Source organism: Hylobates moloch, unplaced genomic scaffold, assembly GCF_009828535.3.
Source record: "Hylobates moloch isolate HMO894 unplaced genomic scaffold, HMol_V3 SCAFFOLD_6, whole genome shotgun sequence".
NCBI lineage: Eukaryota > Metazoa > Chordata > Mammalia > Primates > Hylobatidae > Hylobates > Hylobates moloch.
In genome coordinates, this window is record NW_026652281.1 from 148,305,417 (window position 1) to 148,331,745 (window position 26,329).

Sequence of the window (26,329 nt, forward strand, 5' to 3'; positions counted from 1 at the left end):
TCCTGACTTCATGATCCACCCACTTCAGCCTCCCAAAGTACTGAGATTACAGGCATGAGCCACTGCACCTGGCCATAATCATCTTTTCTAAGCAGCTAAAGAAAGGTAAAAATTTTAAATCTCAGATATTAAATGACTTTAATTAGTAGAACCTCAATATTATATGGAAAAACCCATTTAAAGTATGAATTTTTGATAGTATAAATGAACATGAAACCACATTTGATGCTATCAGATACTTGTAAATAGTGTATAGTTTAATCCTGTCTAGTATTGATGTACCTGTCTATATAGCTATATTGATATAGATATATATATGTATAGAGAGAGAGAGAGCATTTCATGATCATATATATAAAGTAATTGGTTAAGAGTATGGGCTTTGACATTTTTCTGACTTTGGTTTAAGTCCCAGTCCTGTCACGTACAGACTGTGTGACTCAATAGACACATAACTTCTCTGGGTCTCAGTTTCTTTTGTGGTAATCGTGATGTTAATGTGATTGGTGTGATATTAATGTGATTTGTTCAGTGGTAAAATTGTGATATTAACTTCTACCTGCTTCATAGACTTACCATGTTGATTAAATGAGATAAAGTCTATAAAGTGCTTAGCATAGTGCTTGCCCATAATGAGCACTCAGTAAACGATAGCTGTTCATATTATCGTCGTCATCCCTGTCCCTGAAACTTCAGTACAAGTGATGGGGTAAAAACTAGAATAGCCAACTAAGAGGCTGATTGCTGGTAAAGTAAACCTAACCATAGGTTCTGTAGCTACCACGTACAAGCTATCTAACTTTACCTCCTGTCTTCACCCATTCTATAAAATCACCTCAACTTCTCTGGCCACTGTACAAAGGCCCCTTTCCTCATTTGATATCTACCAACATCCACTGTTAGCATCCCTAACCTCTTTTGGAGATACCATGGATCTTTTTTACTGTTCCATTTTTTACTGAGCTCTGAGCTATGCTCATTTTTCATGTGTCCACTGAAATCCACATAGTTGTATATATTTTCTCCCCAAAATCCCATATCACACAAATAAAAATATCTAAACAAGAGAACTGTTTCCTATCTTGGGTTCTCTCACCACGTAACTGTTAAGTTTATTCTTTTCACTTACCATATTTCACTTACTCTATCAGCCTCCTTCTAAATTACATCATAATCTCCTTTAAGTCCCTAGATTAGTTTGTTCAGAGGCAAAACAAAAGTGAAAGATTTTGTGAGAAATGCGTAGTTTTGTTCCACATCTGGTAAAGACACGCTATGATTGCTTTCTTTCAGTGTCTAGAAGCTAATTTATGGTACTTTCTTTGTTTACTGTACTTGAGCAATATAGAGTATACTCTGCAGACATGGTTTAAGCTTTGAATTAGTTTGCATCTATCTATATTAATGTGTTTTGTAAGCCAGGCCTTAATATCTCTTTATTGTGCTCTTTTGAAAATAATTCTCTTAAATCTATGGAACGTGTCTTACTTGTGAAGAAAGACACATTTTTCCACCTTTCTAAGATTAAAATAGTGAGAGAAACTTCAAAGAAGAGGAAATCCTATTTTCATATAACAGCGATCTCCTCTGCAGACTCTTGGTTTGCAGGTTGTTAGTCTGCATCCTCTGTGTCAATTTAATGTATCACGTAAGTACTAGTGAACAGATGTGGGGGTAGGGGAGGCAAGCAGAGTGTTGAAGCAGGAACCAGCAGCATTGGCAAACTGGCAAATGCTTCTGTTTTGCTAAACACCTGCTTTTTTTGTAGTCAGAGTGTCCGAACCATCTGCTTTTATATTCTTTTTACCTACTGTCAGCCATTTTGGAGTTGTTAAAAGCTTTGAAAGTAGTTGAGAATTTTTCACAGTAAGCTGGAAATCTATACCACTCTTTAAAAACTTTGTGTTTTTAGGGTATTCCCATTTAATCCTCCAGAGAATAATTACTTTTTAATTTAGGTGCAATGTGTTAAATGTTATATAATTAAAATGTTTTTCTCCCTTCCCAATTACTTATTCTTAGAAATCAAAGTTTAAATTGTCTAAATAGGTACTTGGCCATAGTGTGATAACACTAATAACAGATTCATAATGATTGAATGTAAATATTAGTTTATATGTCCCTTCTCATTAAAAAAAGAAAGAAAAGAAAAAAGCATTACACAATTTGATGAAAGGTACTAATTTTTTATAAGCTTACCTACTAGATGATATGCAAGTGATATTCTCAATAAAAATATATAGTGTTTATAAATATCTGTTTTGCACCAGATACTATGCTAGGCATTTTGTCCACATTATCACAAATCTTCTCTACAGCCTTGCAAGGTAGATATTGTTGTCCTCATTTTATAGATGAAGAAAATGATTCTTCAAGAAGTTAAGGAAATTGTTCGTGCTCACATTTGTGACTGGAGATTTGAACTCTGGTTTTTACATTGCTTTTCAAAAATTCTGTCATACCCAAGAGATGATTATGTGATCCAAAGTTTCTGCATAAGGAGTCAGAGGTGGTGCATTTTGTTTAGTTAGAAGTGAACACACTTCATTTGGTTTGTTAAATTCCTAGCTCTTTTCTAATTGTCTGCAGACATTTCGTTCCTTTTGTCATTGAGGAACACTGTTGGAACTTGGTCCGCTGCTTTTGCATTTTGCAAGGTTTTTCAAATATGCTTTTACTTTAAAAAGAAAATGAACTAGTTGAGGTCTCTGCAAAAAATTACAGCAGAGAATTTGCTTTTTCCTTAAAGTTTATATCTGTCTACTGGGGCCTCTAGTAACCTTTCAAGATTATAGTCAGAATAGAATGGCTATGTTAACATTTTTTTGACCTTTGTCACTACCCAGAAATGTGATCTGTGCAAAATAGACCTTAAAGATGCTATAAGTAGAGGTTCAGTTCAAATGATTTAAAGGCACAGTGTTAATAGATATAATCCATATTTATATTTCACTTTTCTAGAGCAAAGCTCACGTAAAGACCATAGAAATCAATATTATGAAAGAGTCAGGCCTCTTTGGCCTAGGAATTTAAACACTTGAAAGGGAAGATCAGGTTTTTTGTTTTTTAATTAGGATATTGGCAGGACTTGAAAATTTCTGAAATATATAAAGTCAAGAGTCTCCTTAAATATATGTTAATTTCAGGGAAAATAAGAAGCAATTCCACTTTCTCTGGTCAATAATAAAATTTACAGAACTTGTCCCAAGCAATGGCACAAACTAAAAATATAAATAGGCTTCATAAGTTCATGAATTAAAGATTCTCAACAGTTATTATGAAAAGATATAAATATCTGGGCTACATTTCTAACCCTATGAGGTTAATGGTCATTGGTGGAAGGTAGTTCATTGAAGCCTTAATGAGAGAGACAGTTATGAACTAGGTGAGCCATTGAGCTGATGCATTGTGTTCTTATATAATTAACCTAGGCAGTGGTAATCGCCTCCTTCAAGTTCCTAGCCTTTCTAGAACCAAGGAAAAAGAGCCAAAATTGTTGCCATTTTGCCACCTCAACATTTCTTTTCAGTTCCCAAATCTAACTACCTTTCTTCAGTAATATAACTAAACCAGAGAGGGCTGGTTTTTCTGCATTCAGAACTGTGGATTTAGAGTCATTTTGGTATATATTTAATTGAACTCTTGGGAGCAGATGAACTCCCCCAAGGAACCGGGTGTATGAGGGTGGAGGGCAGTCTCAATTCAAGAATGTGAAGAATAGAAATTTCTTTTTTTAAAATTTTTTTTTATTATACTTTAAGTTTTAGGGTACATGTGCACAACGTGCAGGTTAGTTACATATGTATACATGTGCCATGTTGGTGTGCTGCACCCATTAACTCATCATTTAACATTAGGTATATCTCCTAATGCTATCCCGCCCCCCTCCCCCCACCCCACAACAGGCCCCAGTGTGTGATGTTCCCCTTCCTGTGTGCATATGTTCTCACTGTTCAATTCCCACCTATGAGTGAGAACATGCAGTGTTTGGTTTTTTGTCCTTGCAATAGTTTGCTGAGAATGATGGTTTCCACCTTCATCCATGTCCCTACAAAGGGCATGAACTCATCATTTTTTATGGCTGCATAATATTCCATGGTGTATATGTGCCACATTTTCTTAATCCAGTCTATCATTGTTGGGCATTTGGGTTGGTTCCAAGTCTTTGCTGTTGTGAATAGTGCCACAGTAAACATATGTGTGCATGTGTCTTTATAGCAGTATGATTTATGATCCTTTGGGTATATACCCAGTAATGGGATGGCTGGGTCAAATGGTATTTCTAGTTCAAGATCCCTGAGGAATCGCCACACTAACTTCCACAGTGGTTGAACTAGTTTGCAGTCCCACCAACAGTGTAAAAGTGTTCCTATTTCTCCACATCCTCTCCAGCACCTGTAGTTTCCTGACTTTTTAATGATCACCATTCTAACTGGTGTGAGATGGTATCTCATTGTGGTTTTGATTTGCATTTCTTTGATGGCCAGTGATGATGAGCATTTTTTCATATGTCTTTTGGCTGCATAAATGTCTTCTTTTGAGAAGTGTCTGTTCATCTCCTTCACCCACTTTTTGTTGGGGCTGGTTGTTTTTTTCTTGTAAATTTGTTGGAGTTCATTGTAGATTCTGGATATTAGCCCTTTGTCAGATGAGTAGATTGCAAAAATTTTCTCCCATTCTGTAGGTTGCCTGTTCACTCTGATGGTAGTTTCTTTTGCTGTGCAGAAGCTCTTTAGTTTAATTAGATCCCATTTGTCAATTTTGGCTTTTGTTGCCGTTGCTCTTGGTGTTTCAGACATGAAGTCCTTGCCCACGCCTATGTCCTGAATGGTATTGCCTAGGTTTTCTTCTAGGGTTTTTATGGTTTTAAGTCTAACATTTAAGTCCTTAATCCATCTTGAATTAATTTTTGTATAAGGTGTAAGGAAGGGATCCAGTTTCAATTTTCTACATATGGCTAGCCAGTTTTCCCAGCACCATTTATTAAATAGGGAATCATTTCCCCATTTCTTGTTTTTGTCAGGTTTGTCGAAGATCAGATGGTTGTAGGTACGCGGCATTATTTCTGAGGGCTCTGTTCTGTTCCATTGGTCTATATCTCTGTTTTGGTACCAGTACCATGCTGTTTTGGTTACTGTAGCCTTGTAGTATAGTTTAAAGTCAGGTAGCATGATGCCTCCAGCCTTGTTCTTTTGGCTTAGGATTGACTTGGCAATGCGGGTTCTTTTTTGGTTCCATATGAACTTTAAAGTAGTTTTTTCCAATTCTGTGAAGAAGGTCACTGGTAGATTGATGGGGATGGCATTGAATCTATAAATTACCTTGGGCAGTATGGCCATAAATTTCTAACTGAAAATAAATAATTAGAAAAGTGAGAAACCAGAGTAAGATGTCCATGAAACTCAGAATATCGAGGAGAAAGAACACATGGTAACAGAGGCAATAAAGGGCCCCAGAAGCTGGACGCAGTAGCTCACTCACGCCTGTAATCCTAGCACTTTCGGAGGCCGAGGCAGGAGGATCACCTGAGATCAGAGTTCGAGACCAGCCTGGCCAACATGGTGAAACCTCGTCTCTACTAAAAAAAAAAAAAAAAAAAAAAAAATACAAAATTAGCCGGACGTGGTGGCACGTGCCTATAATCCCAGCTACTTGGGAGGCTGAGGTAGAGAAGTGCCTGAACCCGGGAGGCGGAGGTTGCAGTGAGCTGAGATCGCTATTGCACTCCAGCCTGGGCGACAGAACGAGACTCTGTCTCAAAAAAAAAAAAAAAAAAAAAAAAACGGCCCCAGAAAGATAAAAGCTTTACCCATCTGATTCTGTACTATCATGCACAATGTAGTCAGACAAATCTTAAACGTCACTCTTGTCCTAGGATTCTTCCCACTTAAAAATCTCCCTGTTGTCCATGACGTCAAGCCAGTACTCTGGCTTTTAAGGTTCTCCATAATCTAGCTCCATCTACTGTCCAGTTTTTAGTTTCCACAGCTCCCCTCTGTCATGCTGACTCCCATTTTTAACTTGGATCATACTGTTCTCTTCCTCCTTCTGCCCATATGCACACACTTACAGTTTTTAGTACCTGGATCATATTTGCTGTTAAAACTTAATAATGGCAATGCTCGCACTCATTTATTGTTTATTATACGCCAGTCACTATGATGATAAACCTTTTACATGCATTGTGTCTTATAAGTCTCAAAATAATCTTATGATGAAGGTGTCATTAACCTCATTTCTGTAGTAGAGTAACTCAACTAAGAGTACATAGGTAGGAAGTGGCATTCACAAGATTTGACCTTAGGTCCTTCTAACTCTAAATCCATTAAATGATGAAGTGTAATTCCTGATCTTGCTCCTAGAGCATTTTATGCTCTGTGTCCTTATTTTCTTAACAAGGTTTGAGGTTCTTGAGGAAAGGGGCAGTGTCTATACATATCTTGTATCTGTCATACAACTAGGACAGTGCTAGATTATCACCTATTTTCTCATTGATTGGATATAGATTAGAGTGAGATGGTCAGATTTTATGGTGACAGAAGGAGAGAAATTTTGTTCTGATCCTAGTCATATTTCTGAAGTAGGTGTTGTTAATTAGAGCAGCATCTTATTAGGAAACAGTGGGTTGGAACCAGCCAGTGTTTAGTTTTTAAGAAATGTACATTAGAAAAAGATTTATACAGAGTCTGTAAAAATGTTATTTTTGGCTAGATTAGTGGCACTTTTTTTCTTTCATTTGTTATACAAATACTTATCATTACAAATCTGTTTATTATATGCTAAACAGTGGGACACAATATTGCCTAGGGAAAGATACTCCTGCCATCAGACTGGTGGAGAACACAAAGTTAATAGGTAATCATTGTTCAATATAATGAGGCCCATGACTGATATGCAGAACACTGGGAACATATTGGAAGATAACTGATGAAATCTTGGGGAAGACAGGGGAAGACTGACACCCAGGGGGTGCTTGGGTTTCTTTTAGTGTCATTCACTTCTGTGTATAACGTACACAGGGAAGTAAGATAGGACCAAGAGTTGCATATTGGTGCAAAAAGAGAACAGAAGTGTTCGGCTTCACGTTTTCCACTTTCCCATTCAAGATTGCAAACAGGCTGAGCGCAGTGGCTCATGCCTGTAATCCCAGAACTTTGGGAGGTGGATCACCTGAGGTCGGGAGTTCAAGACCAGCCTGACCAATGTGGAGAAACCCCGTCTCTACTAAAAATACAAAATTAGCCAGGCGTGGTGGCACATGCCTGTAATCCCAGCTACTCGGGAGGCTGAGGCAGGGGAATCGCTTGAACCGAGGAGGCGGAGGTTGCGGTGAGCCGAGATCACGCCACTGCACTCCAGCCTGGGCAACAAGAGCAAAACTCCATCTCAAAAAAAAAAAAAAAAAAATTGCAAACAAGACCAAGAAATCTAAATAACGGTTCACTTGAGATTTTTTTTTTTTTTTTTTTACCAAATTAAGGGGGTTGAGGACAAAGTGAATATTCCATCTTTTCTAAGAAGATAATTAGTAAAACAAATGAATTTGACCTACTCCTCTCAGTTGGCACCAAGAACTACCTGCTATTTCCACTGTCTGATAGGTGCCAAGATTATTTTATGTGCAAGTCAAGATTTTTTTTTCTGAGACAGAGTCTCGCTTTGTCACCCAGGCTGGAGTGTAGTGGCACGATCTTGGCTCACTGCAAGCTCCGCCTCCTGAGTTCACACCATTCTCCTGCCTCAGCCTCCTGAGTAGCTGAGATTACAGGCATGCGCCACCATGCCCAGCTAATTTTTTTGTATTTTTAGTAGAGACGGGGTTTCCCCATGTCGGCCAAGCTGGTCTTGAACTCCTGACCTCAAATGATCTGCCCACCTTGGCCTCCCAAAATGCTGGGATTACAGGTGTGAGCTACTATGCCCAGCCAAGATTATTTTATGTGTATTGAATGAAATAGCATTTAATATAGTGTCTACTTTGGATTTACTAGAACAAATGTCAGTGAATACGTATTTTTCCCTAACAGCTAAGAAACAGCATTGTCAAACAGTGAAAACAGGAAGCTGGGGAAACCATTCTACTGTATAACCTCAAGAAATCTAACCACTATTTGATTTTGCCATCCAAAGTATTGTGTTAGGCCGGGCGCGGTGGCTCACGCCTGTAATCCCTACACTTTGGGAGGCCGAGGCACGTGGATCACCTGAGGTCAGGGGTTTTGAGACCAGCCTGGCCAACATAATGAAACCGTGTCTCTACTAAAAATACAAAAAATTAGCCGGGCATGGTGGCGGGGCACCTGTAATCCCAGCTACTCAGGAGGCTGAGGCAGGAGAATGGTTTGAACCCAGGAGGCAGAGGTTGCAGTGAGCTGAAATCGCACCACTGCACTCCAGCCTGGGCGACAGAGCGAGACTCCATCTAAAAAAAATACACACACACACACACACACACACACACACACACACACACACACACACGTATATATATGGAGTTAATGATACCTAGCTGTGCCTATTTTGAATGTACATTCTTAGTGATGCAAGAGGGAGAATGTAATTAGCCTTCCCCCAGCCAAAAAGAGGATAATCCAAGTAATTAAAGATTTAAAATAAAATTTTATGAATGAGATGTAGGAGGTAAAGAAAGTAGCCATAGAGAAAGTGGACATTTTGTCAGTTATTTTTCTTGATCACTATTTGAGAATAATATCATTTAATAACAACTACAGTGTGGGAAAAGGCAATGATGATTTCAGCAAATGAGCATTTACTATTAAAAAAGAAGCAGAAATAAGTTATGAAATATAGCAGAGTTCTCCACATACATTGATATATGTTATACAATTGTGATTTATGATGATAATAATTCCCCTATAAATAATCTGTGAAAATGAAATAAACTTATTTCAGTGAACCCTTCAAAAAAGATAACTCCCACAAATTCCTAAGCAAACTGATTTTAAAAGAAAGGAGAAAAAGTAGATTTGAATGGAGAAATCGAGTGCTACAGAATATAAAATTTTCATTCATTTGTATAGTGGATTGTCATCTTGAAGTAAAGATGAAATGAAACAAAGTTGTTTGTGCTTTGAACATTGAAGCATTGTTCATCATGCATAATTAACAAAGTTGAAATTTTGTAAGTATGAATCACACACAAAAGAGCCACAGCTATGATAGCTATTACAGGAAATGGAGGAAATTAATAATAAAAGGCAATACACTACCTCATAAATATATTCTCATCATAAGATTGGAGCATGAAAGCATTAAGAAAATGCCCTGATTAATTTAACAACTTAATCCTGTAAATTGGAGTATAGTTGTTTCAGAATTCGTTTGTACATAGACAAACCAGAGACACAAAATAGCTTACTTTCATTAAGATTTTAAAAGCAATTCTTAATGGATATGTGAAGATAATATTCTTTTAAAAGAAAGATTATAAGCAGATGTTCCTTAATGTTTCTGAAATTACCTAGTTTCTATATCCTTCTACAAGTACTATACTATATTCATTAAGAATCAGAATTGGTACATTCTGGGTTACATTCCAGCGATCTTACCTTCTATATAATTTATTTTAAGTAACTGCTAAAATTATGATTTTTAAAAGACTGTGATACTAGGAACATAAATTTGAAGAAAAAGGTACTTTCTTAGTTCTCAGTAATTGAGTAAAGTTTAATCCTGATTAGAACATCCTTGAGTACCATTTTGATGTGTGAAATAATTTATTTAAATGTTTTTAAAATAAATTTTGGAATATTTTTATAAAGTGCAAATACATGCGTAGTTTTCTAGAATGGCTTTTATGTCATGTGAACATGTGTGGATCACTATTTTTTTTTCCTATTAGCTATTTGGTAAAAGTCCACAATTTGCCAAAATGGTTAATAGGACACAAATATAGACATTTCATATGATGTACCATGTAAATGTAAACCTTTGTAGTTACATGTTTTTGTAGCAAGAGAATTGTTTTAAAAGGCATGTAATTTATTAGCTATCGGTAGCTTCTTTATTGCCTTGCCGCGCTGCAGTAATAAATAAAAGAAAGTGAACTGATTTTACAAATGGCACACAAGGTGCACATTTTGTGGGAAAAAAAGTCTTTTTTTAAAGAATTGGCATTAAATCCTTTTTTTGTGATGACAAAGAGGCTAAGAGTGCAAACTGTATTTTCTGTTTATCGAAAACAGTCTTTTTTTCTCCGGGGCATTTTTCCCTATGATCATCAAGGGATTTCAAAAGCAATAAAGTGTGGAATCATTGTTCGACTTGAACAGTATTAAAACTTAGGTTTTAATTTCAGTGAAGTAATAAGATTTGAACCTGTCTCACATTACAGCACTGTAAGGCATTTAGCAATTGTATTTTAAAGGAGGTTTTTAAAATGCAGCTCACTTGTAAGCTAACTGTCTGTCAGTAATTAATAGTTTTTCTTCAGCACTGGCGGTTGTGATCAGACCAAGAAATATCTGGGTTTTTAGTAACACATTATGATAATTGTGAATGTTTATTCCTAATTAGTCTAAATGTCTAATAATTTTCAGCTTGCTTCTCTGGCTGTTTAAAAGAAAGCAGAGGGTGATGTTTAAAGCTACAGTGTGTCTTATAAAAATATGAATGTACATGTGCATGTATATTTCAATAAGTTTTACACCCGGCAAGATTATGTCAGTTGACTCATTCATTAACTAAGTATTTTATTCTTCAATACCATTTCCTGGTTTTTGATATTACATCATTTATATAGGGATTGCCAAATAAGGTACTATATATAAAGCTACACCCAAACTGATGATCTGCACTCTTCAGTGATGAGCATTGAAACTTGTCTTTACTTCTTAAAAAGGGCTTTAAAATATGAGCATTTCTACTAAAACAATGTTGAACATATTTGCTGATGAAAGATTGTATTTACCATTTTGAATTGCCTTAGAAAATAATTTCTTCTACAAAAGGAAACATCTGTATGATAGCGCATGGTTAAAGCTGCCATCAATTTTTAACATTTGAGGGTTGAGCTATGACCTTTTATGATGACTGTGAACAGTAACTGCGTCCATTAGCCATAAGTTTTGTTTCTTTATTTTAGTAGATGGTCTAGACTGTAAATATTAGAGAATCTAAAATAAATCAACATATTATCCTAAGGATACAAAATGTAAGAGCTATTTGTGGTTGGAAACCTTTGACAGATAGTTTGGATGAAGCAGATGATTGCCTGCCTAGCGTATCTGGTCTCCATTGCTATGCCTGCAGGCAGTTTAGTGCTGTGGTTGTATATTGATGTCAGGGTTAGTACTGAGTGGCTAGCAGTGACAGATGTCTATAATTACAGGCAATGCTTCCAGTATTTCTGAAAAGCCAGCCTATGTTGAACAATTATCTTATTTCTGCCTTGCCAAAGAGCATGTTCCAATTGCTAGTATTAGCAATGGTGAATATAGCGCTTTATCTGCTGCCTTGGGACAAATGTGAGAAAAGCACTTGGTTATAAAACATAAATGCAAAATATTTTTTCAACATTTTAAATTAGTTAAGTTCAGTGTTTTCCTAATTTTTATCTCCCCATAATGTTTCTTTTGAAGGAGTCTTGAAATATAAAAGCATATTTGGCATACTTATTGGAATTTTGTTTTCCCCTAGGCCTTGCGTGGCTCCCCAGCGCCAGTATCCCTTGCTTTACTGAATAGATGTGTTTAAGCAAGTTGGCTTTGAAACAAGTTTCTCCTATGTGAATTGCATTTTCTGGTTGACACCTATTACAAAATTGGAAATGCATTTCCATGGAAAATCTCCTATGCCCAGTAAGTTTAGTTGGAAACTTTTAACAAGAAAAATTATAACATAATAGAAAATTTTGAAATGTGCTAACACCTTAGTACTGGTGGCTTTCCATTTGCTGAGAATTGCGATTCTCAAGTTTTGTTGTAACCTTTTTTTTTTCTTAAGCCTTTTGACCATTTATTGTCCCTTTCTATCTCTCAATTTTCATGGTCACTTCCTTCCATGCTCCCTCTTGGCCCACTTTTCTGACTCATTAGAAATGTTTTCATGCTTGTTGGTGCCAATTCTCACCTGCCCTTTTTATCTGGTCGTTTGCATTCATGAGCCATGGGCTGTCATACCACACTTTCCAGCAGGTGCGGCTGCCTAACACATGATACTCTCTAACCTTCCTAAAGATTAAGGTGTTGGGGGTTAAAACATTATCCATGTTGTAAGTTATGAATCCTGTATTTTCAGGTAATGTAGAATGAAAAATATCTAGGAAATATCATTTGAGAATACAGTTTATCTTCAACCTTAATCTAAACTGCAATGGGTGTCTACTTTGCATTTAACTACTTTGCTGAATTATTCATTACATTTTCTCATTTAGTCTTCTTAACAATGTTCTGTTTAATATATATGAATATCATTTTGCAGAAATATGAAACAATTTCAGAATTAAAAGCTTGTTTAGTGGCAGACCCTTGGTTTCAACCAGATCATCCTACTCTGAACCCAGTTTGCTTTTCACTGTATCACATTGGCTATGTATGTATTTAGGCATGAGTCCAGGAATGATCAGTTTCAGAGTGTGATAACTGATAATGCCAATATCATAAGTTTCATCTCCATACTAGCTGTTTTATTTCCCAAGGAAAAGACTCATTTCTTTAATTGAAGATTGGACGTCTAGTCCTGGCTAGCCATCAGTCACAAAAGAACTAAGCTAGATCCTTGATATTTTATATCCTACAATAGGAGAAGCAACCTAGAACCCATAGTCTAGTGTCAAAGATCAGTAATATTGTATTTATTTCTGAAAGGTAGCCCCTTTCTGTTCCTACTGTGAGAGAATGCCCCTTGGGAGCCCATCACCTAAAAACTCTTTTAATAATTTAAAACTAGTGATGGTGTTCTGGAACCCCGTGTGTGTGTACATTAATTCAGTAAAGAAAATTTGGGCCGGGCACGGTGGCTCACGCCTGTAATCCCAGCACTTTGGGAGGCTGAGGCAGATGGATCACGAGGTCAGGAGATCAAAACCATCCTGGCTAACACGGTGAATCCTCGTCTCTACTAAAAAAATACAAAAACTTAGCCAGGAGTGGTGGCAGTCACCTGTTGTCCCAGCTACTTGGGAGGCTGAGGCAGGAGAATGGCATGAATCCGGGGGGCAGAGCTTGCGGTGAGCCAGGATCGTGCCACTCCAGCCTGGGCGACAGAGTGAGACTCCATCTCAAAAAAAAGAAAAAAGAAAAGAAAATTTGGACAATTGGATGGACCTATTGATCTGAATGGGGAAAACTTTGATAACTTATTGGACACAGTGATCATCTACTTACTCAGTGAGTTGAAAACTTACCTTGGAGATAGGAAGCAGGAACTTGTATTGACTCAAAAAATGAGGATGAAAGCTTTGAATGTGGCAATATAGGTGATGCAGATAAGTTCTTGAGATAAAATAACACCAAATACCACAGACCATTCTGTTTTTCTCCTGACTTTTTTTCTGTCACTTTTCTTACTACTTTATTTCTTTGCAAGACTCAAAGACTAGACCCATTATTTAATATTAGAAGTTATGTTACCTTTCATTAAGACCCTCTCCCCTCTAACTACTACTAAAGCTACTCACATACCCACTTAGAACATACATCTATTTTCTAGTATCTAGTCCAGATAAAGCACAAAGAAAAGAGACATTCCAATAAAAATAATAGGTAACACTTATGAAAATTTTACTATATACCAGGACTGTTATAGGTCCTTCACATAAATTAACCATTTTAATCTTCTCAAAAATTCCACAGATTAGGTACTACTCTCATCCTTTTTATATTTGAGGAAACTAAGGTTTAAAGGGTAAGCAACTTGCTCAAAATTACTTAGTAAGTGGCAGAATCTCACTAGTCTTGGGCTTCAGAATCTATTCCTAACCACTTCACTAGATTACCTCCTATTTTGTAATATTATTCTTTGTAACCCTAGTTAAAAGATGTACTTTTGCCCATCAGAAGGTTACTTTGCCTGCTTAAGTCATTAGCCTCAGTTGCCACACTTCTATAATGAAAGTGCTTCATGGGAAACAGTACTAAGAGATTCTTTTTTTTTTTTTTTTTTTGAGATGGAGTCTCACTCTTGTCGCCCAGGCTAGAATGCAATGGAGCAATCTCAGCTCACTGCAACCTCCGCCTCCTGGTTCAAGTGATTCTCCTGCCTCAGCCTCCCAAGTTGCTGGGATTACAGGCACACGCCACCACGCCCCGCTAATTTTTTGTATTTTTAGTAGAAGTAGAAGCAGGGTTTCATCTTGTTGGCCAGGCTGGTCTGGAACTTCGGTGATCCACCCGTCTCGGCCTCCTAAAGTGCTGGGGTTACAGGCGTGAGCCACCGTGCCCAGCTGAGATTCTTAAAAATCATTCTGTCAAATATTATTTATGATTTATTCTTTTTTAGTGCTAACTTTTAGTAACTGGTTTCTGGAATTATCTCATTGAAGCAAACCCATTGTCATTCATATAACTACATCCAGAATTTGAACAGGACTTCACCATGTCTCCACTCATGGGCTCCAGAATAAAATCAGAGTCCCAAGAATATTATAAGTAACAACCACAAAGATTGTCAGCCACTTTCTCCTTTTATTTGAGATTGGGGAGGCCTTTTGCTCTTATTTCTGGTGCCAGGTGGCAGGTCCCTAAACTGTGCTTTTTAGGTTGTACACCTGAGGAGTGATGTACCGAGAGTTCCAGAGAAGGCCTGGAAAATAGTTAAGGTGAGTTGGGTTGCAGGTTATGATGATGGACCAGCAATCTTTATGTTTGTCTCACTACAGCCTCAGATTCTAATTAGTAAAACAGGCATATGCATACAATGATTAAGTGTAGGCACGCATTGTCTTCATTCCCTTTTTATGCACTATATAATTCTACAATGTGCATAGTTTATAGCCAAAGGTTTAGTAGTCCACTAATAAGCAGTATTAGCTGCAAAGCCTATATTTAATGTGGTTGCATAGTACAAAAGCACCCTAGATTTCTTGATGCTAACATTGTCGAGTAACCAATTATAATCGTTATTAATACTTAAGAAAGTTTTATTTGGCTACATTGAATAGCATCTGTTATTGAACAGTGTCTAGAGCACATGTATCCCTTGTGTCAGAATGTGTTTCTGGCTGACACCTTTAGGAGGTACAGGGGATTAAACAAAATATTTTACTTCCCAGTTCCCCACCTCTACTATCACCCTCTCACAAACTTCATCCAGCATCAGCTTCTTTGCCCTAAAATCTAATCATGTCATCTTATAAACTTGCTATTGCAAAGAATTATAAATATTCCTTTAACTGTCTGAAATGCTCTTTCAAACCATGGTCCCAAAATCCTCTACTAAAATTAAGCCTTCTTCCCAAGCATCTGGTGCCATAGCCATAGATAGCTTCTTTTTGAATGGGCTTGGGGAGATAATATATTTACCCAGGGCTTTACCATGGCTTTATCCATAGAAGACTAGTTTAACAGAAGCTTGGCCCCAGACATGGAGTGAGTTGGCAGCCGGCAGGAGCAAAGCTGTGTCAGGACAAATGTACACTCTCCATTTTCTCTGGTTGGCTTTCAGCTGGTTGCACCACAGGAGTCTTTCTGTGGACTGCATATCCTGTGACCAGTAACTGGTGCACTCAACCCAGGTCCCTCTTGGCTAGGGAAGGCCTGTCGGGAGGCATTAGGTTCATGCTGGTGGAGATCCTTAGTCAGTGGCTCCCTGAAGGAAAGTAAGGCAAACAGCCAGCTTCTGTTGAACAGGTGGTAGTTAGACCCTAGATCTGGTTGGGGGTGGGAGGAAAAGAATCTCTCCAAAATTACCAGCCTTGCTGGTTTTCACATTATACCTGTACTCTTTCTAATAAATTATTGTTTAGAAACTGACTCAGAAATATCTGACAGCATCTGGAGCTTTCTGACTTTTCCACCTTCCTTAGCAGTCTGGATTTGGGCCCAAGTTAGAAATGGAAACCCCACTGGGGTGCAAGCAAAAGAGGAAGCATGTTCTTAGCCATGCATCAGTGGAGGCCCCTACTGGGAGAGGGGATTATCACAAGGCAGCAGGCAGCCCTGCACCCCAGCCTGCTGAGTTCATGCTTTGTGCCACAGGATGTGGAGCGAAGGAAATGTGAGGCCAAAGTGGTCACTCCAAGTTTTCTTATACAATAGCTTATTCAAGCAGACTGGGAATGCCTCTTAAGAGATTTGTTAGGTACATGTGCCCTTAGCAAGATGGCCACCACAGATGGTGGGTTCAGATATTCTAATTGAAATAAATGTTTAACATTCAGATGTATTTTATACTTCCATAACCAGTTTTTTTTTTATCAGATGCTGTTCTTTATTCAACTGAATGAGGCAAGCAGGATTATTCACCACACTTGATTTCCAACATAAATTATGGTTTTAAAATTAAATCCTGGCAAAAGATTTTTCTGTCTAATTTCAGGCTTATATTTAGTGATGTTATTTTAAATGATATGGAAAAATTAGTCACCCAGGATTAATATGGATCTATTCAGTGTCACTAAGTTTGTGTATTTAATATACAGCAATGATGTTTGTACCATTAATTCTCTTGTTATGGTGATAAGTTAATTGTGATTATCATATTTTATCCTGCTTCAAATGTTAATGAAAGAGCTAAGTACCTTTAGTTCCAAATGGTTTAGATCCAAGTCATTAAATGCTCTATTCTTTCTTACACCTCTCCTCCTCCCTCCTCTACTAATGCCTTTCACATTGATGAGGTCTTTCTTATAGAAAGCACTGAATTGACCTCAAAGGCACTTGAAGCCTAAAACAAAAATATGAAAATTGATTTCTTATTCATAGTAAGTGATTTCATACTGTGTTCCTAAATCTCTTCCTAAGGAACATTAATGTTTTCATTATATTGGATCCTTTCCAGTGACAGGTTTTGTTTTACCAATTTACAACCAGTTAAAAACCTTCATTAATAAGTCATTCCAATAGATTGAAACAGTACTTGAAAATTCACAGTAATATTTGGGGGATCTTTCGTGGTATCGCTTTTGTATTACCTGATATGTTTTTGAGAATAAATTGGTTCAGAGAAGGTTTGTCGTCCAATGGCAAAATACTTTGTTGTTGACTTCTGCAGCACTGTTAATTTCCTGCATTGAGCCTGCTTAAACGATGTACTAAAGCTCTTTGAGAAGTTATAACATCTTAAACATTTATAGAAGGCCTAAGGGTATTAACTTACTGTAATTTTCTGAAGATTCATTATCCAAAATCTTAATTCATTATAAAAACTCTTGAAAACCTATAGAACCAGTGTTTTCTCTTATTTTCTTATTTGCACAGAATGAGAGATTCGTTGTTCTTTTTAATTTGTTTCATGTGGTGCTTTTGAGTACATTTCATAGAGGGCTGTTATTGAATTTCTGTGACTGTCATTATATATCCATACAATCTTTAGGAACTAATATTCTGGGTTTCCCAGTTCTGTAATCTACTTCAAATTTAAAGATTGACATAATTAGTTTCCTCAGAGTTATACCCAGAATGTTAGAGACAGTGCTCCAGATACCCAAGACTAAGGATTAGGATTGGAAAAAGAAATTTTAAAAATTATTACAGCACATGCTTTTTTTATTCTTTATTAAATTTACAACTCAAAATTGTGTTGCTATTTGTAGTTTATGCCCTCATCTATTTTTCTTACCTAGTTCCCTCTTTAAAACCGTATGTAAGATCCTTTAAGCTACTTGCAAATTCTACAGGCAATATTTGTCATTTGATGAGCTGAGAATTTGGAGAACGTATTGGCTCACTGAAGCATTATGTACTATCCAAATGCTCCTTTCTTAAATTTATAAGAACATTTGCAGTAAAATAAATACAGCTAAGAAAACAAACATATTAAAACAGTTTTTTAAGAGCATGCCTTCTCAAATCTGTAATAATGATAATTCCTTACATTTCTAATCACTTTCCATATTTCAGGAGCAAGAGAGATGGGTAACTGGTTAAATGGGTAATTTTTCTAGCTTCTAAGACAATAGCCATTGAGAAGTAGAAAGAATTTGATTTTGTATCATGAAATTTTGAAGCAGTTCCTTTATGCCTTTAACAAATGCAATTTCTGAGTGTGACTAGAAGGTGTTAATTGAACGTATTTATAAAGATTTAAGAGTTATGGATACAGATTATAAGATTTTATTTGTTTTAACCGTCTTTATGCTGTGTGAAAATCTTCAAAGCACCTTCTGATTTTTCTGTTATTTTTCATGTGAAGAGCCTTCTCTTCAAAAGGTGTTACCTGACCACTTTAGCACCTACTGTGCAGAAGGATCAATGAAAGGTTGTACAGGGAAACAGCACTTGTTGAGTAACTACTAAATGTCAAGCTCTGAGTTCGGGATCATCATTTAATCTAATCAAAAGCCCATAAAGTAGTTTTTTTTTTGTTTTGTCTTTGTTTTGTTTTGTTTTGTTTTGTTTTTGAGATGGAGTCTCGCTCTGTCACCCAGGCTGGAGTGCAATGGCACAATCTTGGCTCACTGCAACCTCCGCCTTCCAGGTTCAAACAATTCTCCTGTCTCAGCCTCCTGAGTAGCTGGGATTATAGGTGCATGCCACCATGCCCGGCTAATCTTTTGTACTTTAGTTTGGGGTTTCACCATGTTGCCCAGGCTGGTCTCGAACTCCTGAGCTCAGGCAATCCTCCCACCTCGGCCTCCCAAAGTGGTGGGATTACTGGCATGAGCCACTGCGCCTGGCCTAAAGTAGGTAGTATTATTATTACTGTTTTATGGGTAAGAAACCAAGATTCAGAGACCTTAAGAAACACCTAGTTAGTGGCAGATACAGAATTCAAATGCAGATATCTTTGGGACCAAAGTCTGTGCTTTTTCGGCTTCGCTAAGTATATCACGACAGTGTTCTAAGACAATATACTACTGGAGATGTAAAGAGAAATAGACATTTCCCCTGCATTCCAAGAGTACATGCTGAAAATAGTGGAGGAAACATATTCACGTGGAAATTAATACTACAAAAATATCATATTCTATTATATGTTTTGAGAAGTGCCTGTAACAGGCTGGCAAGGTTTCAAATTAAGACTCTTCTTACTGAATTTACAGGGAGAGCTTCTTCCAGAAATATTATTTAAGCATTAAAACCACACCTTTTAAAATGACAACATTTTACCAGTGTTCATCCCAGATGAGTAGGATTTGGGGTATATTATTTTACAGGGGGAAGAATACATGCCTTTTATGGGTTGTTTTCCTTTGTTAAAGAATCATATATGAAATGGGATTGACCAAAATGTGCATTTTAACCATATATTCTTTTTATTCATTTAAGAAACATTATTGAGTAGTAGGCATGTGAGATTTTAAAAAAACAGAGCATCATTTCTGCTCTCAGGAAGCTTACAGTCTGTTATGCAGGCATATTATGAAAGGCAAAGAAGGAAAGAAGGGAGGAGGGCTCAGACAGGCAAAAACTTAGTTACAGAATGTGCATCTCTGACTATATAAAACTCATAACCAAAGGCATAACCATATATTCAGTGTCATTGTATTGGCCATCCTTCTCTGAAGGATGACCACACAGATAGATTTAGTCTCTTATTTCTTAGATTTTGACTCATTTTTCATTCTGATGAGGTTATCTTAATAGATTCTGAAATAAGAGACAAAGAATCTGTGGACTGAAAGTGAGTTTTTTTTTTTTCCTTTTCTTGCATTCCTATGTAACTCCTATATACTTCCTTAAAATAGATACTGCAATACAGTTGCTTCTTGGTGTCATAAAAATTATTTCGGGTGAAATGATAAAAGTCATAGAAAGTGTTAAAAACTCTAAATACTGTGTTAGAAGATTTTTCTGTAGAAGACTTTCATTGACCTGTGCTTGATGATAAACAATGTTGTAGGTATTTCCTAACTGAACAAATTACTTCTCACTCCCAAATTATCCATGTTTAAAAGGGATAATTAAATTTCAAATGTTTGGAGACATTTTCATGTTTTCTGCATGTTATCTGAATGGTAAGGTACCTTGAAAAATGAGAAACAGTCTTTTAAAAGAAACACTGTAATCATACATTGATTTTAAATGACCCTGTCACACGTGAAAACAAATCAGATTGTTGCTCTTAATGAGCTTTTCAATTTACTATTCAGTAGATCAGATAAGTGGATTTAAGAGGTAATGATCCTGTTTAGTACTCAAGCTTGACTGTCAGATCCTAGTAGTGGAGAGAAATCCCCAAGGACAAAAGCGTTGACACAGTTCTAGATGGGATAATGGGAATCAAAGCTAATGGATGATAAAAGGAATGGTGCAAGTTACAAGGATAATTGTGGATTAAAGCACTGCCATGTGTCAATGTTGACTGTTTTTCTAGTATATTATTGGGTCAGATCTGATGCTTTGAGAAACTGTTTTGACAGCAGAACACAACAGACCTGCCTGCCTAGCTTCCTCCTCTTTTGAATGCCAGGGACACAATAGGAAAACTTCCTTGTAGGACCCATTGAATTAGAAAGCACATTTTTTAATGTTAAAATGTTTGAAATGTTTAAAATCCCATTTTAAAATGAATAATAAAATGATTAAGACAAAAATTATATTATGTCTGAGTTTTGCCATAAAAAAGGCATTTATAATGTCTTGAACATGTAAAATTTGATCTTACAAAAGTACACTGTAGTTATGTTATCGAAAACAAGAAAATTAACCAGTAAAGATATAAATACAATAAGAAGAAAATAAGTGATTTGAGATAATGCCATGGCCACATCCTTTCCAAAACCAGGATGTCATGGAATTTATTATTAATTTCATTTATCTGTATAAATGATCCTGTATACCATCAAAGAATTTGTGCTTTGAGTTGTAGTAAAGCTAGTTTAAACATACTCATTCATATTTTCATCTTTGTTAAACAAGCGTGCCTTTTAAATTCCAGTCAGAGTTAAGGGCACACAGTCTCTGGCCCTGGAACTGAGCAAGTGGGCAAAGCAAGGCACACAGTAGGGTGTCTGATCCCTACTGCTAGTTGATTTTATAAAACTGGGCTTATTTTAAGGATTGCTTTTGACAAGGGTGCCACTAAAATAAAATTAAAGACAATTGCTATAATCAGTTACTAAATATTCAAGCTGTTCTCTCTAGCTATTTTCTTTTTCTGTTGTAATTAACGATTCCATGTATTTTGTCTGTAGAATCCAATATATGCTTAATGGGAAAAGTCATTTTTCTTTCTTTGTGTAATATTCACATTATAATATAGTCCTAGTAGATCCAGACCGTGTCTTTTGCCACTGCACATTAAAAACACGTAGTATTCACTTGACAAATATTGCCTTAGGTGCAATATTAGGGACACAAAGAATAAGGCATAGTGTCACCCCTTAAGAAGCACTCAGTGTAATGAGGGAGATTGACATCCAAACAGTTCCAATGTGAAAAGCACCATGATAGAGGAATGGACTGGATGTTGTGGGAACATAAAGGAGAGTTCAACTCACTGTGCCTAGGAAGGCTTCAGAGGAGATGACTTCTGAATGAGTATGAAGGGAAAAAGAGGAAGAAGATTGATTGAGGCAAAATGACCAGCACATGAACACATAAAAATCTGAAATTGCATGAGATGCCTCAGTGATCCATCAGCATTTTATTGTGGCTTGAGGTTGAGGGAAATGTGGAAGATGAGGTAGGTTGAGGCCAAGTTGTGAAATGCTTTGTGTGCCATTAATCATGTCGATACCAGGTTTTCCAAGGGACCCAATTTGTATACTTCTATATACAAGAGAGGTTTGGCATCATGGTGAGCTTAGGGAAACTTTCCGTTTTACATATCAGTCTTCATTTGAGCCCTCTTTGTGCTTAAAGATTTGTGATTATTGAGGATTGTTGGTAACTAACTTCTCTAGATTCTCTCTCCTTAGCTCCCTCTTTCCCCCAAACATCTTACAAGCAACAATGGTCACTTTAATCTTGTTAGAGATGAAGGCCTACTCTCATGGGCAAAGTCACAGATATATAATCATTGAAATGCTTTTCAGTAGGGCTCAGAAGTTAGTAGATAAGGCAGCAGGAATTTGAATCTCAGTCTTCCTTTCTATCTCTCTCTCTCTTTCTCTTTCTCTCTCTCTCTCTCTTCCCCAGCTTCTCCTCTCCACCATTCAGCCCCTCCTTCCTTCTGTCACCCTCTACACCTAACCCCTCCTCCTCTCCCCCTTTTTCTCTCCCTCTGATTCACTCCATCAGCCTGAGGAGAAGCCTTCCAGACACAGGACTCAGGTTGAAAGCCTGGAACACAACCTGCTGGTTCAAATGGTGTTTAAAATCCAGAAAAGAAATTTCTACAATGGCAGCTTTCCTCCCCTCTATGACCCTATAGCTCTGGGTGATTTGTGTTACCCCTGTGATACCTTCATGACCTATGGCGGTGTATCAAGCTGGTGTTCAGATATAAAAAACAAAAGACAGAGGGAATAGAAACTATGTTGCTGTACATAAGAAATAGGCAGATTAGGAGAAAGTGAGAGAAAACAATCACAGGATCAAATCACAGAAGAGAAATCCCATACAGCTGGTGTCTGGCAGGGATAACCTGGAATCACACCAGAGCATCAGGGAGTATGGAGGTGTCAACCCACCTCTCAGCTTTGCCAGGCTAGTAAGGAGTATAAGTGGCATTTTCCCACTTGAAGTGGGATATGTATTTATAAGCTCAATGTGGCTTGGATTGAGACTGAAATGTTGCACCCCAAACTCCGCAACCAACACTCCCTAATTGGAAGCTTAGTGGATTCCCAGGCCCTGATGTTTTCAACAGTGAATCCCTGAGCTTGGGATTTCAGTGTCAACATGAAAAGTAAGATGTACCTGTGTATTTGGGGAAGCTTAATATAGGTAATATTTGAGGAGAATTTCTATAAGTTCTTTAACTTCCTTTGTTTTTTTAAATCCTTATTTTTATAACTGCCTTAAATAATCCTGAAATGGTTAATATTTTGCTGAAATCTAGAATAGGTGGAAAATTTTTAAGTGTTGGAGCCTTTTGTTGAAGTACTCTACTTTCCAGCCCTTTGCATACCTACTCCCGTCTTCCAGAAAGAGGTGGTCTACCACTTTGAGAAAAAAAAATGTGTGTGGTGTGGTGGGAGTAAAATGGATATATGAGTGTGTTTGTGTGTAAGCGTTTATATATTTCAAAATAGGAGTGATCTGGAGGAAAAAGTTAGCAAATTTTAAAATTATAAGATTCTTTTTAAAAAATTCATTTGCTCTCCCACCCACTCCCTACTTCAGTGTAGATACCACAGTGCATTAAATCCTATGTTTGTTCAATTTGAATAGTCTTTTGAAAATATATGTTAATAATAAAACTTTTAACAATGAAATGTTTTAATGCAGGTATATGCTCGTATGTCAGAAGTCTTAGGAATAACAGATGACAACCACGTTCTAGAAACATTCATGACAAAAATGTGAGTTCTAGTTTTGGTCTTTTAATTTTTCTTTTGTTGTTGTTTTAAATGTAATAGATCTTTTTATTGTATTTAAATCTTTTTATACATTAATTTTTTAAATAAAAGACTTGAAATTATGCTTTAATTGTTAGAATGTTAGCATTGTTCTTAATTGAAACTTAATTTCACATATTGAAAACTCACCATCCAAAGGACATTGTAATTTGTCAAGTTTCCATACAACTGCAGTGTGCAGCATCAGATGATGATTTTAAAAGATTTACAGACCTTGACTCTTCAGATCAATTGGGCAGCATTTTTTTTTTAATTTAAAAAGAAAAGCACGCGACTTGAAAGACCACGTGAAGAGATTATTGCAAATTGAAATCACTGAGAGAGGTCTGATAGGGCATTCATTAGTTCTAAGAGAAACCTATGGCTGGCAGAGACATATTCATGGAAACTGTCCTTATATTGGACTTATAACATTAGCAGAATAAACTAGTTTCTAGTCATAGACATAACTTTGTACACGTAGCCAAACTTGTATGCCTCCACCTGGCACCCCACTTTATCTGTGTAACAGACAAACAACACTGTCTTGATTACAGACAGCAAATTTAGATAAACAGTCGTGATCATAAGAAGTGAGTTTTGGAGCCACAGATTGATGGTTCATTATTTGGCAGTAATAGCCTCTATTTGGCTTTCTTTGTAACTCCTGCTTTTCCTCCCTAATATGTTTTGGGTACAAACTTGATGTTTTCCAGTGAAACACTTAGACAACTTTTTAATTTACAAAACTAAATATGTGGAATTATACACCATTTGCAGAGCAATATTCATCGCAGATTGCATATAATTTTGAATATGCTATGGAAAGAATAGAAAATGTTTTTGAGCCTGTTTCTCACTTTCAAAATATTTGTGATTTAGGTCATCAAACTTACATAAATTTATGTGTATTCTCTGGTTCTCCTTAGACAAGCAAATATCTTACTTATAATTAAAGACTTTTTTTCCTATTTAGTGTTACAAACCTTAAATACTGGGGAAGATGTGAGCCTGTAATTTCAAGGACTCTTCAGTTCCTAAATGACCTTTCTGTTGGATATCCTTTTCACTGTATATCTGACATTATGTGTAAACAACCTAGCAGATGCATTTAATTAACCAGGTATTTTCCTTGTTTATAATTTTTGCAATTTTTAAAAAAATAAAAAGACCTTTCATTTAGCCTCATCTGTAAATGCATGTTTTTGAAAGGTTTTAATTAGCTGTATACTATGAAGCATTTAGTCAGAATCACTGTTGAATTTATATGGACATATAGATCCCTAAGTAGTTACAGTTATATTTATACTCACCCAGGCTAATAAATGGTTGTATAAGAAAGTATGCAACCACATGTATTTTAGTCCATGCTTTTTTGTAATTGTCAGAAATTCATGTCCTAAAAGAAAGTATGTAACTTAATTTTAAGGAGGTCAAAATGTTCTAAAAATATTACATTATAAAAACTGCATTCCTGTGAGTAAATATATCTCTAACATTCTTCAGTGAAAAGAACACCATTTTCATTAGTTGAAAGGCACAATGGAGTAATACAAAGAAAATGATAAGTTTTTTGACCATTTCTTTGATTATTGCCCCCACCAAATCAACATCTAATCTAATCTAAAATAAGATTTCCCATTATACATTAAATGTTTAGACTTCTCTGTCTAGCAGATTTCTAAAATTCTAAAACCAAGAATCTTCTTACTAAATTATAGTTGACAGTATTGTCATATTTCTAACAACTAGAGAGAATCATGTAGATTGTCTTTTCTACGTTAGCTATCAAAGATAATAGGACTTGTGAAAGATAAGTGTTGGATTAGTTAATCACTAAGATTAGCTGATCTTTTTATATGAGGACAAATTCTGAAAATGGTGGCGTTGGATGGAAACCTTTAATGTAGGTTCATTCCAGGAATATGTTTATGTTAGTTAAGTTTAAAATTGTATTCCTTGGTAAACCATAAAAGATTTCGAAAGTATTAGACACCCACTTTTGTGCTGGAATTTAATATGCAACTTTTTATTGGAAAATAATCGTCCTTGTCTGGCAAAATCCACCATGCAATATTTCTGTTAGTAGGTATAATGCAATAAAGACAGGGAGGGCTATTTATCACTACAAATTTTGAGGATTTCAGGATTCTTTTTATTATTTTAATATATTTCTTTGATATTAAATCAGAAAAATGATAAATTACACCTGTCCAGGCTGTTTTTCCTTTTTACTGGAAAGTGATGTACAACCCAATTCCAATGGTCATTTGGCTTTTTAAGATATGTATTTTTTCTTATTAAAAAAAAACTCAACCCATATTTTTTTCTAATAATAATGCTGAAATACTCTTTATTTCTAACATATGAAGTGGTTTATAAGTACTTCCTAGTATTGCAAACTCTGGCCTTTTCACATTGAATTACTTTGAGAGCATATTATCTGCAAAGAAGCCTCAGTTATTTTATAGCATATATCTATTGTTTAGATTTACCCTATTTTTTAGGTTGAAATTGATATTTAGTATAAAATTAATTTGATTTGTATTCTTTTAGTGTAATTTGCATAATGCCTAATTTATTTGTATCTGCTATTTAAGATCTTTTTCTATCCTATTAAACCTATTATATATTCTTTAATTCAAATATTATAGCCTTTTATTTTACATGTTGTTTATTGCTTTTGAGTACTTCTTGAAGTGAATAAAAAAATCATATTTTCAGAAAACTTACTAGATAAAAGTTTAAAAGCCGTAATATTTT

General features: G+C 36.2%; 1 protein-coding gene across 7 annotated transcripts in view; it reads left to right on the forward strand.

Moving 5' to 3' along the window:
• RANBP17 (RAN binding protein 17) overlaps positions 1 to 26,329 on the forward strand; it is a 447,403-nt gene that overhangs the window by 285,226 nt on the left and 135,848 nt on the right. For 6 of the 7 annotated variants that reach the window (XM_058440137.1, XM_058440138.1, XM_058440139.1 and 3 more), the window contains 2 exons: positions 23,457 to 23,530; positions 24,525 to 24,623. In XM_058440137.1, coding sequence (XP_058296120.1) covers positions 23,457 to 23,530; positions 24,525 to 24,623 — 173 coding nt within the window. The remainder of the gene's footprint in view (positions 1 to 23,456; positions 23,531 to 24,524; positions 24,624 to 26,329) is intronic. The other variant, XM_032158613.2, reaches the window with a different exon arrangement.